Source organism: Salvelinus alpinus, chromosome 5 (assembly GCF_045679555.1).
Source record: "Salvelinus alpinus chromosome 5, SLU_Salpinus.1, whole genome shotgun sequence".
Lineage (NCBI taxonomy): Eukaryota > Metazoa > Chordata > Actinopteri > Salmoniformes > Salmonidae > Salvelinus > Salvelinus alpinus.
The window spans coordinates 97,552,908-97,566,449 of record NC_092090.1 but is presented as its reverse complement, the minus strand read 5'-3'; the positions used below and the strand labels follow the sequence as shown (position 1 = coordinate 97,566,449).

At 43.9% G+C, this 13,542-nt stretch overlaps 1 protein-coding gene across 3 annotated transcripts in view; it reads right to left on the bottom strand.

The window, feature by feature from the left end:
- Positions 1–13,542, bottom strand: part of LOC139577317 (anthrax toxin receptor 2-like) — a 132,777-nt gene that overhangs the window by 2,225 nt on the left and 117,010 nt on the right. The window contains exons 16-17 of one of the 3 annotated variants that reach the window (XM_071404330.1): positions 2,056–2,134; positions 1–433 (exon numbers count right to left, since the gene is read on the bottom strand). The exon at positions 1–433 is cut by the window's left edge and continues 2,225 nt beyond it. In XM_071404330.1, the coding sequence (XP_071260431.1) occupies positions 2,096–2,134 (39 nt within the window). In that variant the 3' untranslated portion in view covers positions 1–433; positions 2,056–2,095. Of the gene's footprint in view, positions 2,135–13,542 lie in introns of all 3 variants that reach the window. The other 2 variants (XM_071404332.1, XM_071404331.1) reach the window with 2 other exon arrangements.

The following is a 13,542-nucleotide window of genomic DNA, read 5'->3' as shown; positions in this document are numbered from 1 at the left end:
AGGTCCTTGGAGGACAAGACAGAAGGGTAAAAGCAGGGAGGACCTTAGAGGATTGGAGACAGAGGGGAAGGCTAGAAGCAGGGAGGTCCTTGGAGCAGGGAGGTCCTTGGAGAACTGGAGACAGAAGGGTAGAAGCAGGGAGACCCTTGGAGAACCGGAGACAGAAGGGTAGAAGCAGGGAGACCCTTGGAGAACTGGAGTAGGAGGGTAGAAGCAGGGAGACCCTTGGAGAACTGGAGACAGAAGGGTAGAAGCAGGGAGACCCTTGGAGAACCGGAGACAGAAGGGTAGAAGCAGGGAGACCCTTGGAGAACCGGAGACAGAAGGGTAGAAGCAGGGAGACCCTTGGAGAACCGGAGACAGAAGGGTAGAAGCAGGGAGGTCCTTGGAGAACTGGAGACAGAAGGGTAGAAGCAGGGAGACCCTTGGAGAACTGGAGACAGAAGGGTAGAAGCAGGGAGACCCTTGGAGAACCGGAGACAGAAGGGTAGAAGCAGGGAGACCCTTGGAGAACCGGAGACAGAAGGGTAGAAGCAGGGAGACCCTTGGAGAACCGGAGACAGAAGGGTAGAAGCAGGGAGGTCCTTGGAGAACTGGAGACAGAAGGGTAGGGTAGCAGTGACATTGGAGACAGCTGTATCTATATCTTAAAACTCTTCAACTGACTGACTGTCATGTTTATTGGGTTGTGATGTTGTACGCCTTAGTGAGCATACAGCAGATTGCATCAAAATAGAGGGGAACACAGCCAAGCACCATGTCAGGGGCTTCGGGCAGCCTATCCCTTAAACCTAGTCTGAAGAAGAGAGCTGTGGTGGTCTGGTCAGAGGGGCTGTCCTGTCCCGGCCCGGGCCTGGCCCGCGGTGGGATAACGCTCTAGTAACTCCCCCCTTGTCCCCAGTACATAATGAAAGAAAGGTGTCTTCACAAAATTAAAGGGCAAAAGTCTTAAGCTACTGCTTCTAATACCTTAGGGCGTCCTGGCTGTCCACAGTTTGTCATGCGGGTGCACTTCTCAGTGTTAAAATGACAGGATCTACGTTCATAGGGGGTCCCGCCAGTCATCCAAACGATAGTGGAGGGAGAGGATTTGTGATGAGACGTTGCCAAGAGGCGATGGACTTGTGCACTGTGTGTCGAGGCCTGCTGGGAGTATTCTTGCTGCCACGCTAAAGGCATCACAGACTGTCTCTGTCTCTCTCTCTGTCTCTCTCTCTGTCTCTCTCTCTGTCTCTCTCTCTCTCTCTCTCTCTCTCTCTCTCTCTCTCTCTCTCTCTCTCTCTCTCTCTCTCTCTCTCTCTCTCTCTCTCTCTCTCTCTCGGTCTCTCTCTCTGTCTCTCTCTCTGTCTTGCTCTCTCTGTCTCTCTCTCTGTCTCTCTCTCTGTCTCTCTCTCTCTCTCTGTCTCTCTCTCTCTCTCTCTCTCTCTCTCTCTCTCTCTCTCTCTCTCTCTCTCTCTCTCTCTCTGTCTCTCTCTCGGTCTCTCTCTCTGTCTCTCTCTCTGTCTCTCTCTCTGTCTTGCTCTCTCTGTCTTGCTCTCTCTGTCTCTCTCTCTGTCTCTCTCTCTGTCTCTCTCTCTGTCTCTGTCTCTCTCTCTGTCTTGCTCTCTCTGTCTCTCTCTCTCTCTCTCTCTCTGTCTCTCTCTCTCTCTCTTTCTCTCTCTCTCTGTTTTTTTTTTTTTAGATAGCTTCCGTCTGTGCCCATGAAATAAGGTTTTCCACAGCAGGCACAATATGGTCAGAATATGTTAATCCTTTGGTGCACAACAAAAATAATAATAACTGGATCCGAACGCCCAGTTTGTCCAGTACTTTAAATCGCTTTGGCTTCTTGTGAGAAAAAAAAAGTAATAAAAAAAAACGACAAGTGGAAAAATATGAAGTTATATCCCAGTTATGGATGGATGGAAATATTGAAATGTTCTTATGAGTATGATTTTTGAGAAAGCAGGAGATATCATGGAGAAGAGTCCCCAATTTTGTGCCCAAAATGGAGAGAAGCAAATGGATAGTGCTTTTGGACACTATAGTTTTTGGGGGAAATTTTGGATATTTTACCGAGAGAATAGTCATCATTGTAGATTATATTCTTTGTCCTCTAACGGTTCTGCAGTCGGCTGAAATTAATACATTTCCCCTGCAATGAGAAAGAATAAAACATGGCATTAGACTCCAAAATTGTATACAGTACATTCATCACTATTGAAATAATGTATTTATAAAATAAACTCTCAGAAATCATTGTAATATATGTTACAATTAATACTACACAAACTTAAATTGTAATATTTTCCCACAAAAAAATGGCAAATACATTTGAAGTAAAACTAGCTGTTGCAGCATAGGAACATTGTATATGTTAATAAAGTACTATAAAATACTTCATAAAGTATTCAAACCCCTTTGACTTAGGTAACATTTTGCTATGATTTGCCAGATTTCAAAATGGATTAAATCAATGTTGTTTTTTTCTAACCCATCTACACACAATAACCCCACAATGACAAAGTAAAAAAAAATGTTTTAGAAATGTTTGCAAATGTATTGAAAATAAAATACAGAAATATCAAATTTTCACAAGTATTCACACCCCTGAGTCAATACTTTTTAGAAGCACCTTGTGCAACATTTGTCCATTTATTATTTTCAAAATTATTCAAGCTCAAATTGGTTGTTGATCATTGCTAGACAACCATTTTCCCATCTTGCCATAGATTTTCAACTAGATTTAAATCAAAACTGTAACTCGGCCACTCAGGAACATTCACTGTCTTCTTGGTAAGCAACCCCAGTGTAGATTTGGCCTTGTGTTTTAAAAGGTGAGTTCATCTCCCAGTGTCTGGTGGAAAGCAGACTAAACCAGGTTTTCATTCTTTTCACTCTGTCATTGAGGTCAGCATTGTAGATCCATCCTCAGTTTTCTCCTATCACAGCCATTTATTGATACACCATCCAATGTGTAATTAATAACTTCATCGTGCTCAAAGGGATAATTCAATGTCTGCTTTTTTATTTTTACCCATCTACCAATAGGTGCCCTTCGTTGTGAGGCATTGGTAAACCTCCCTGGTCTTTGTGGTGGAATCTGTGTTTGAAATTCACTGCTCAACTGAGGGAGCTGACAGATAATTGTATGTGTGTGGGGTACAGATATGAGAGAAGTCAAAAGTAAAATCCTGTTAAACACTATTATTGCAGACAGAGTGAGTCCATGCAAGCACATTTGTACTCCTGAACGTATTTAGGCTTTCCATAACAAAGGGGTTGAATACTTATTGACTCAAGACATTTCAGCGCTTACTTTTTTTATACATTTGTAAAAATGTTAAAAACATAATTCAACTTTGACATTATTGTGTTATTGTGTGTAGAGGCCAGCGACACAAAACCTCATTTCAATCCATTTTAATTCAGGCTGTAATTCAGGCTCATTTTAATTCATTTTCAACAAAATGTGGAAAATGTCAAGAGGTGTGAATACTCTCTGAATACTCTCTACATTTCTAAGTCTACAGAAGTACAATTTGGTAGTTATTTCTGCAACAAATGACAAATTACAACATACTGAATATAAATGTAAATACTTTCTTTCATCAGAAACATATTTTTTTATATATAATTTTTTAAAATTATAAACAAACGTACTAAGTAAAATTTCATTTATCAGTAAGATTACAAACAATAAAACATTTTACGTTGTACTTTATAAAAGCAATATTCTCATACGATGTCAAATATACAATTAAATACATAATATACCAGTTAAGAAAATATCTTACATATTGCAATACTCTTGTAACAGAATGTAGAACGATCAATGTGAGGACTCACTCACAACTCGACTGTTATTCCTTCACATGCCACCAACCTGCCCGCCACAACAACAACATCTCAATGAAGGCCCCCGGACCGCAGTGGTCTCATCCCACTAATTGGGCAACATGGGGTAACACAGACCAGGGTTGGGGTCAATTCGAATTAAAGTCACTCAATTCAGGAAGTGATTTGAATTTTAAAAAAAATGTTTTAACAACTTTTAAATAAATAATTTCTACTCTACAGTTTATTGAGACGTCTTTGAAAATATATGTTCAATTATAAAATTAGAATTGACCCCAACCCTGGTGTGGACTACAGGAGGTCCAGAGGAACGGCATGCCTGTCTGCTGGGAGGGAAACAGTACAGTACAGTTGTATGGCTTCAGCTCTCACTGGCACCAAGAGAGAGCTCTAACCCAGCTAATATACAGGCACCAAGAGAGAGCTCTAACCCAGCTAATATACAGGCACCAAGAGAGAGCTCTAACCCAGCTAATATACAGGCACCAAGAGAGAGCTCTAACCCAGCTAATATACTGGCACCAAGAGAGAGCTCTAACCCAGCTAATATACAGGCACCAAGAGAGAGCTCTAACCCAGCTAATATACAGGCACCAAGAGAGAGCTCTAACCCAGCTAATATACAGGCACCAAGAGAGAGCTCTAACCCAGCTAATATACAGACACCAAGAGAGCGCTCTAACCCAGCTAATATACTGGCACCAAGAGAGAGCTCTAACCCAGCTAATATACAGGCACCAAGAGAGAGCTCTAACCCAGCTAATATACAGGCACCAAGAGAGAGCTCTAACCCAGCTAATATACAGGCACCAAGAGAGAGCTCTAACCCAGCTAATATACAGGCACCAAGAGAGAGCTCTAACCCAGCTAATATACAGGCACCAAGAGAGAGCTCTAACCCAGCTAATATACAGACACCAAGAGAGCGCTCTAACCCAGCTAATATACTGGCACCAAGAGAGAGCTCTAACCCAGCTAATATACAGGCACCAAGAGAGAGCTCTAACCCAGCTAATATACAGGCACCAAGAGAGAGCTCTAACCCAGCTAATATACAGGCACCAAGAGAGAGCTCTAACCCAGCTAATATACAGGCACCAAGAGAGAGCTCTAACCCAGCTAATATACAGGCACCAAGAGAGAGCTCTAACCCATCTAATATACAGGCACCAAGAGAGAGCTCTAACCCAGCTAATATACAGGCACCAAGAGAGAGCTCTAAACCAGCTAATATACTGGCACCAAGAGAGAGCTCTAACCCAGCTAATATACAGGCACCAAGAGAGAGCTCTAACCCATCTAATATACAAGCACCAAGAGAGAGCTCTAACCCAGCTAATATACAGGCACCAAGAGAGAGCTCTAACCCAGCTAATATACTGGCACCAAGAGAGAGCTCTAACCCAGCTAATATACAGGCACCAAGAGAGAGCTCTAACACAGCTAATATACAGGCACCAAGAGAGAGCTCTAACCCAGCTAATATACAGGCACCAAGAGAGAGCTCTAACCCAGCTAATATACAGGCACCAAGAGAGAGCTCTAACCCAGCTAATATACTGGCACCAAGAGAGAGCTCTAACCCAGCTAATATACAGACACCAAGAGAGAGCTCTAACCCAGCTAATATACAGGCACCAAGAGAGAGCTCTAACCCAGCTAATATACAGGCACCAAGAGAGAGCTCTAACCCAGCTAATATACAGGCACCAAGAGAGAGCTCTAACCCAGCTAATATACTGGCACCAAGAGAGAGCTCTAACCCAGCTAATATACAGACACCAAGAGAGAGCTCTAACCCAGCTAATATACAGGCACCAAGAGAGAGCTCTAACCCAGCTAATATACTGTCACAAAGAGAGAGCTCTAACCCAGCTAATATACAGGCACCAAGAGAGAGCTCTAACCCAGCTAATATACAGTCACCAAGAGAGAGCTCTAACCCAGCTAATATACAGACACCAAGAGAGAGCTCTAACCCAGCTAATATACTGTCACCAAGAGAGAGCTCTAACCCAGCTAATATACAGACACCAAGAGAGAGCTCTAACCCCCCAACCTGCCACTAGTACTCTCCCACACCCAAAGACTGAAACACAACCCTGACACTGTGCCAAGCCCACCTTCCATCTCTCTCTCTCTCTCTCTCTCTCCCCCCCGCCCCCCTCACACACACACAGAGAAAAAAGGCCAACCCTGACATTGGATGCACTAACCGGGCAGATGCCAATGCAATGACTGAGTTGTTGCGAGCATCCCAAAAACTGCATCCAAATACCATGAAAGGTGGGGAGACCGTTGCTGTGTTCCTACACTGTTGAGTCCAACAGCCACTCGGTAGTCGTTGTTGCCATGGTTCAACATCACAGGGGGCCAGCCACAACCGTTAAACCGCTTGCTAAATTATGTTTGAACTAGAACTGGAGATGAGACAAAATAGAGAATCCTCCTTGTTTTTCTGTCTCGACATGGAGTGTGTGTACGCTCTCTCGTAGTGTGTGTGTGTGTGTACGCTCTCTCGTAGTGTGTGTGTGTGTACGCTCTCTCGTAGTGTGTGTGTGTGTACGCTCTCTCGTAGTGTGTGTGTGTGTGTACGCTCTCTCGTAGTGTGTGTGTGTGTGTACGCTCTCTCGTAGTGTGTGTGTGTGTGTACGCTCTCTCGTAGTGTGTGTGTGTGTGTACGCTCTCTCGTAGTGTGTGTGTGTGTGTACGCTCTCTGTCGTAGTGTGTGTGTGTGTGTACGCTCTCTCGTAGTGTGTGTGTGTGTACGCTCTCTCGTAGTGTGTGTGTGTGTACGCTCTCTCGTAGTGTGTGTGTGTGTACGCTCTCTCGTAGTGTGTGTGTGTGTGTACGCTCTCTCGTAGTGTGTGTGTGTGTGTACGCTCTCTCGTAGTGTGTGTGTGTGTGTACGCTCTCTCGTAGTGTGTGTGTGTGTGTACGCTCTCTCGTAGTGTGTGTGTGTGTGTACGCTCTCTCGTAGTGTGTGTGTGTGTGTACGCTCTCTCGTAGTGTGTGTGTGTGTACGCTCTCTCGTAGTGTGTAAGTCGCTCTGGATAAGAGCGTCTGCTAAATGACTTAAATGTAAATGTAATGTGTGTGTGTGTGTACGCTCTCTCGTAGTGTGTGTGTGTGTACGCTCTCTCGTAGTGTGTGTGTGTGTACGCTCTCTCGTAGTGTGTGTGTGTGTACGCTCTCTCGTAGTGTGTGTGTGTGTGTGTGTGTGTGTGTGTGTGTGTGTGTGTGTGTGTGTGTGTGTGTGTGTGTGTGTGTGTGTGTGTGTGTGTGTGTGTGTGTGTGTGTGTGTGTGTGTGTGTGTGTGTGTGTGTGTGTGTGTGTGTGTGTGTGTGGGGGCTTTGCTCCATCTCTGCATGGTAAAGCCCCTGGAGGTCGACCCTCTGTGCCTAATCGCACACAGTCAACAAATAAGGCACATCAGATGCTGTTTTGGCCGTCGACACCAGAGCAGCTAAATTCACTGGATTTTCTGGGGTTTAAAACGAGAAGGGGACTTTGAAAAAGCTGCTTCTCAGCAGGAGTTGAGGACTGAGATTATCGTCCTATTCTGGGACTGAGACTATGGTCCTATTCCGGGACTGGGACTATGGTCCTATTCTGGGACTGGGACTATGGTCCTATTCCGGGACTATGGTCCTTTCTGGGACTGGGACTATGGTCCTATTCTGGGACTATGGTCCTATTCTGGGACTATGGTCCTATTCCGGGACTGAGACTATGGTCCTATTCTGGGACTATGGTCCTATTCTGGGACTATGGTCCTATTCTGGGACTATGGTCCTTTCTGGGACTGGGTCTATGGTCCTATTCTGGGACAATGGTCCTATTCCGGGACTGAGACTATGGTCCTATTCTGGGACTGGGACTATGGTCCTATGTTGTTGTTTCTTCGGGATGGAAAAATGTTTTCAGTGTAAAATTAAAGAACTAAACCCAGAGATAAAGTCGGCGGAGAAGATAATGAACATATATATATGTTTCAGTAAGATCATCTTTCAAAACTAACAATCACCAAAGTCTGAAATTCAAAAAATGTCATAGCATGGAGCCCCCATTAATTTAGTTATAATGTTTGAGTCACTCTGATATTATAAGAAGAATTTATAGGCCATTGCCCCCCCCCCCCCCCCCCCCCCCCCCACACACACACACACACGTTGCTAATGGTTAAACAGGTGCAGCACAATACGGTCCGACCCATTCCAGCGCTCCTGATCCTGTTCCTGGGCCAGTGAGCTCTTGGCAGTGTGAGTTGCACAGAGGCACATAAACACACACACACACACATATACGCAGCGGGAGAGATGGTGATGTGTGGTACCACCCGTCAGAGTACAGAGAACAATAGAAAAGTCTACATGTCAGCATGGAATGTCAGAGGAATTCCATCAGACGGATGGATGGATGGATGGAGGGAGGGATGACTGACTGGAAGGATAGAAGGATGGATTGGTAGATGACAGAGGTGGGGAGATTGAGAAGTGATGTGACAAGGGGTGGAGGGTGATTTTTTTTCTCTCCTTGTAGTCGGAGAGCGAGACAGAGAGAGATTCAGAGAGAGAGAGAGATCCAAGCTACTGTCTCATGATTAATAGGTGCCATTAAAACCCCTCCATTAGGTTTGTACTGAAATACATTTGGAGAAATTGAGAAGTAGATTTTTCTAAATGATGTCAAGCAAAACTTCAGATATGTTAAAGAGACTCAAAGGGTAGCGTTAGAATAACGTATCCAACTGCAATTCACACTAAAATACTGGTGTGGTCATGTACAAATATTGTACAATAGAAAATTAATATTCATAGCTACAGGTTTGAGATACTTCTGAAAATATATATACAGTGCCGATATACATTCTGTTACTTTACAGCTTTATTCTGAGTTTTTTGAAATTTTTGCAAATGTATTAAAAATAAAAAAACAGAACTAATAACTAATATACATAAGTATTCAGACCCTTTGCTATGAGACTCGAAATTGAGCTCAGGTGCATCCTGTTTCCATTGATCATCCTTGAGATGTTTCTACAACTTGATTGGAGTCCACCTGTGGTAAATTCAATTGATTGGACATGATTTGGAAAGGCACAAACCTGTCTATATAAGGTCCCACAGTTGACAGGGCATGTCAGAGCAAAAACCAAGCCACGAGGGCGAAGGAATTGGCCTCTACAGTGGCCTCCATCATTCTTAAATGGAAGAAGTTTGGAACCACCAAGACTCTTCCTAGAGCTAGCCGCTCGGCCAAACTGAGCAACCGGGGGAGAAGAGCCTTGGTCAGGGAGGTGACCAAGAACCCGATGGTCACTCTGACAGAGCTGACCGTTCCCAAGTTGTTCTAGAACAAGTGCTTTGTTCAGTATTCCCAAGTTGTTCTGGAACAAGTGCTGTGTTCAGTATTCCCAAGTTGTTCTGGAACAAGTGTTGTGTTCAGTATTCCCAAGTTGTTCTAGAACAAGTGCATGTGTTCAGTATTCCCAGAGTTGATTCTGGAACAAGTGCTTTGTTCCAGTAGTTCCCAAGTTGTTCTCGGAACTAGAGTGATGTGTTCAGTATTCCCACAGTTGTTCTACGAACCTAAGTGCTTTGTTCAAGTATTCCGCAAGAGTGGCTTCTGGAACAAGTCGCTGAATGTTCAGTGAGTTGCCCAAGTCAGTGTCTGGAACAAGTGCTTTGTTCGAGTATCTCCCAAGTTGTTCTGGAACAAGTAGCTGTGTTGCAGTATTCCTCAAGTTCGTTCTGGAACAAGTGCTGTGTTCAGTATTCCGCAGAGTTGATTCTAGAACAAGTGCTGTGTTCAGTATTCCCAAGTGTGGTATCTCGGAACAAGTGCTGTGTTCAGTATTCCCAAGTTGTTCTGGAACAAGTGCTGTGTTCAGTATATCCCAAGTTGTTCTAGAACAAGTGCTGTGTTCAGTATTCCCAAGTTGTTCTGGAACAAGTGCTGTGTTCAGTATTCCCAGAGTTGTTCTAGAACACAGTGCTTTGTTCAGTATTCCGCATAGTTGTTCTGGAACAGAGTGCTGTGTTCAGATGATTCCCAAGTTGTTCTAGAACAAGTTGCTTTGTTCAGATCATTCACCAAGTCTGTCTCTGGAACAAGTGCTTTGTTCAGTATTCCCAAGTCTGTTCTGGAACAAGTGCTGTGTTCAGTATTCCCAAGTTGTTCTAGAACACAGTCGCTGTGTTCAGTATTCCCAAGTTGATTCTGGAACAAGATGCTGTGTTCATATTCCCAAGTTGTTCTGGAACAAGTGCTGTGTTCAGTATTCCCAAGTTGTTCTAGAACAAGTGCTGTGTTCAGTATTCCCAAGTTGTTCTAGAACAAGTGCTGTGTTCAGTATTCCCAAGTTGTTCTAGAACAAGTGCTGTGTTCAGTATTCCCAAGTTGTTCTAGAACAAGTGCTGTGTTCAGTATTCCCAAGTTGTTCTGGAACAAGTGCTGTGTTCAGTATTCCCAAGTTGTTCTAGAACAAGTGCTGTGTTCAGTATTCCCAAGTTGTTCTAGAACAAGTGCTTTGTTCAGTATTCCCAAGTTGTTCTAGAACAAGTCCTTTGTTCAGTATTCCCAAGTTGTTCTGGAACAAGTGCTGTGTTCAGTATTCCCAAGTTGTTCTGGAACAAGTGCTGTGTTCAGTATTCCCAAAGTTTGCCAACAGATCTCCTCCAATAATCGCCATACCAAAATATCACCCTGTGTGTACACCTCTTTTCTTATCTGACCGTAGCTTTGGCCTGGCGATGTAAATACCATCTTGGTGGAGGTTTTGAAGGTTTTGTCTCTGACCCACCATATTGTCTGTGAGCTGCAGAGTTCTTCAGCCCGCAGCCAGACTTCAGAGAACAAGAACATGTTTGTCGATCAGAGTTTTGGCTCGTCCCAGGCTCTGGGAGTGTGTGTGTGTGTGTGTGTGTGTGTGTGTGTGTGTGTGTGTGTGTGTGTGTGTGTGTGTGTGTGTGAGTGTGTGTTTCTGTGTGATTTTGCATCTCATCCCTCTCTCTGAACAGCTTGATTCCCCCAACAACACTACAAGTCCCCAAGGATCTGTCTTACAATCTTCCGTTTCTACATGAGGGACTGAGACTAAGAAAACGAGTCGTACGGCATTCATATTAGGAAGTCCCTAGCATGGACACAACTGAGGGAGTTTCTGACAACTGAGAGAGTTCCTAATATGGATGCCGTAGCAGGTGGAACCCGGAGTTTGGTCCGTCCAACTATGTCATTTTGTGGTGCTCATCTTTTACATAAGTTAATAAGATATTTCCATATAACTTATATTAAACATTCTGGTAAACAATTAAATACTTGGAAAACAATAATAATTAATTGTTAATAATTGTTTGGAAGGACATGAGAGACTAAAAGCCACAATATGTCCTTTAGCTTTGAACCGCCACATATATAAATCAGGCTCCGGAGTGGCGCTAAGGCACTGCATCTCAGAAGCGAGATCCTGGTTCGATTCCAGCCTGTATCACAACCGGCTGTGATTAGGAGTCCCATAAGGTGGTGCACAATTGGCCCTAGTGTTGTCCAGTTTGGCTGGGGTAGGCTGTCATTGTAAATAAGAATTTGTTCTTAACTGACTTGCTTAGTTAAATAAAGGTAAAATGTAATTATTGGCTGAAATGAAATATAATAATTACAGTTAAATGTCTTCTTTACATGCATAAGGTCACAATGGCATTTATTGTAAAATATATTGTACAAATACAAAGTGAGTAAAAACACTTTCAATGCCTCCAAATTGGACACATTCCAATGTCCCTATCTGTCTGTGGGGTCTCACCAATCAGACGTGTTCCTGCTTTATCCTCTCGCTACATATTGAACAAATTAAGAAGTTGAAAATAGACGGAGACGAGGGAGAAGTGCAGCTGCAAGGGGGGACAGCAGGAGCGCCAGAGTGTGAGCAATCCTCCCATACTCAAGGCCTCCCCTTGTCAGTCCACACAGCCCCACGTCAGTGCACAGACACACACTGCCCACATAGCACTGCCATCTGTCCTGTAGGGAAATCAAAGCCACCAGGGCTACAGCCAACAACATGATGCCAGGCCATTTCCTCTCGTCGTTACAGGCTTTTGTTTTTCTTTTTTTTTTTGATATCGACGATGGTTCTGTTTTAGGTGTGGACATCCTTGTTGGTCAGGATGTGTTGCACCTGTCGCCTCGTTAGTTAGTCGTTAGTTTCACCCGTGCCGGCACAGCTGATATTTAACAGCTGCACAGCCAATGTCCCAGTTTACATGATAGATGTCGGGAAGAGCTAGACTACTGCACCCTCTTTCAGTTTGTGAACACAAAGCCATTTATTTTGTGTCTCCCTGTTTGGGTTTGCACCACATTAATGTTCACTCTCTAACCTAAGTTGGTTTCGGTTTTTATTTTTGTTTGGGGCAAATCCAGTGGGTGTCCATGGTGTTATCAGGTAAGTCCAGTGGGTGTCCTTGGTGTTATCAGGCAAGTCCAGTGGGTGTCCTTGGCGTTATCAGGCAAGTCTAGTGGGTGTCCTTGGCGTTATCAGGCAAGTCTAGTGGGTGTCCATGGTGTTATCAGGTAAGTCCAGTGGGTGTCCATGGTGTTATCAGGCAAATATAGTGGGTGTCCATGGTGTTATCAGGCAAGTCCAGTGGGTGTCCTTGGTGTTATCAGGCAAGTCTAGTGGGTGTCCATGGTGTTATCAGGCAAGTCCAGTGGGTGTCCATGGTGGGGATCTTTCCAACTGGAGTTGCTTGGCCAGCACTCAGTAGACACCCATGGATGCCTTTCAGAACCCATTTTAAAACCCCACCTGTTTCATGTTGGTTGTCACTGACTCGTTTGTTAGTTCCTTTTATTCTGTTTAGTGACAATTTTTGGTTTATTGGGAAACGTTACAAAATGTGTCCGTTTTTTTTGTTTGTTTCAGATGCAGATTCAAAAGCAGTTGTCAGTTAGTCTCTACTGCTTTGGTAGAGAAGGAAAATCCTCCCATAGAGGGAGGATGATGAAGAGTCCTACGGGTGGTAGAGGACACCCCATAGAGGGAGGATGATGAAAAGAGTCGAAAAGCATTAAACAAGTTTGGCAATTTAGCTAGTTAGCTTGCACTTGCTAGCTAATTTGTCCTATTTAGCTAGCTTGCTGTTGCTAGCTAATTTGTCCTGGGATATAAACATTGAGTTGTTATTTTACCTGAAATGCACAAGGACCTCTACTCCGACAATTAATCCACACATAAAACGGCCAACCGAATCGTTTCTAGTCATCTCTCCTCCTTCCAGGCTTTTTCATCGTTTAACTTGTATGGTGATCGCATCTAAACTTTCATTGTATTACCACGACTACCGGCAAAACAGTTCATCTTTCAATCACCCACATGGGTATAACCAATGAGGAGATGGCACGTGGGTACCTGCTTCTATAAACCAATGAGGAGATGGGAGAGGCAGGACTTGCAGTGCGATCTGCGTCAGAAATAGGAATTAGTTCTATTTTAGCGCGATCAGTGTGGGTGCAATAATTGAATAACATGGATTTCTAAATTTATTTTGCGACGTGTCCGGTCTGGTCAGCATGTTACTCCCTATATAGTGCACTACTTCTGACCAGAGTTATATGGGCCCTGATAAAAAGAATGGTGCACTATGACGGGAATATGGTGCAATTTTGGAGAAATACATTACATGTGAGCATTGATAAAAC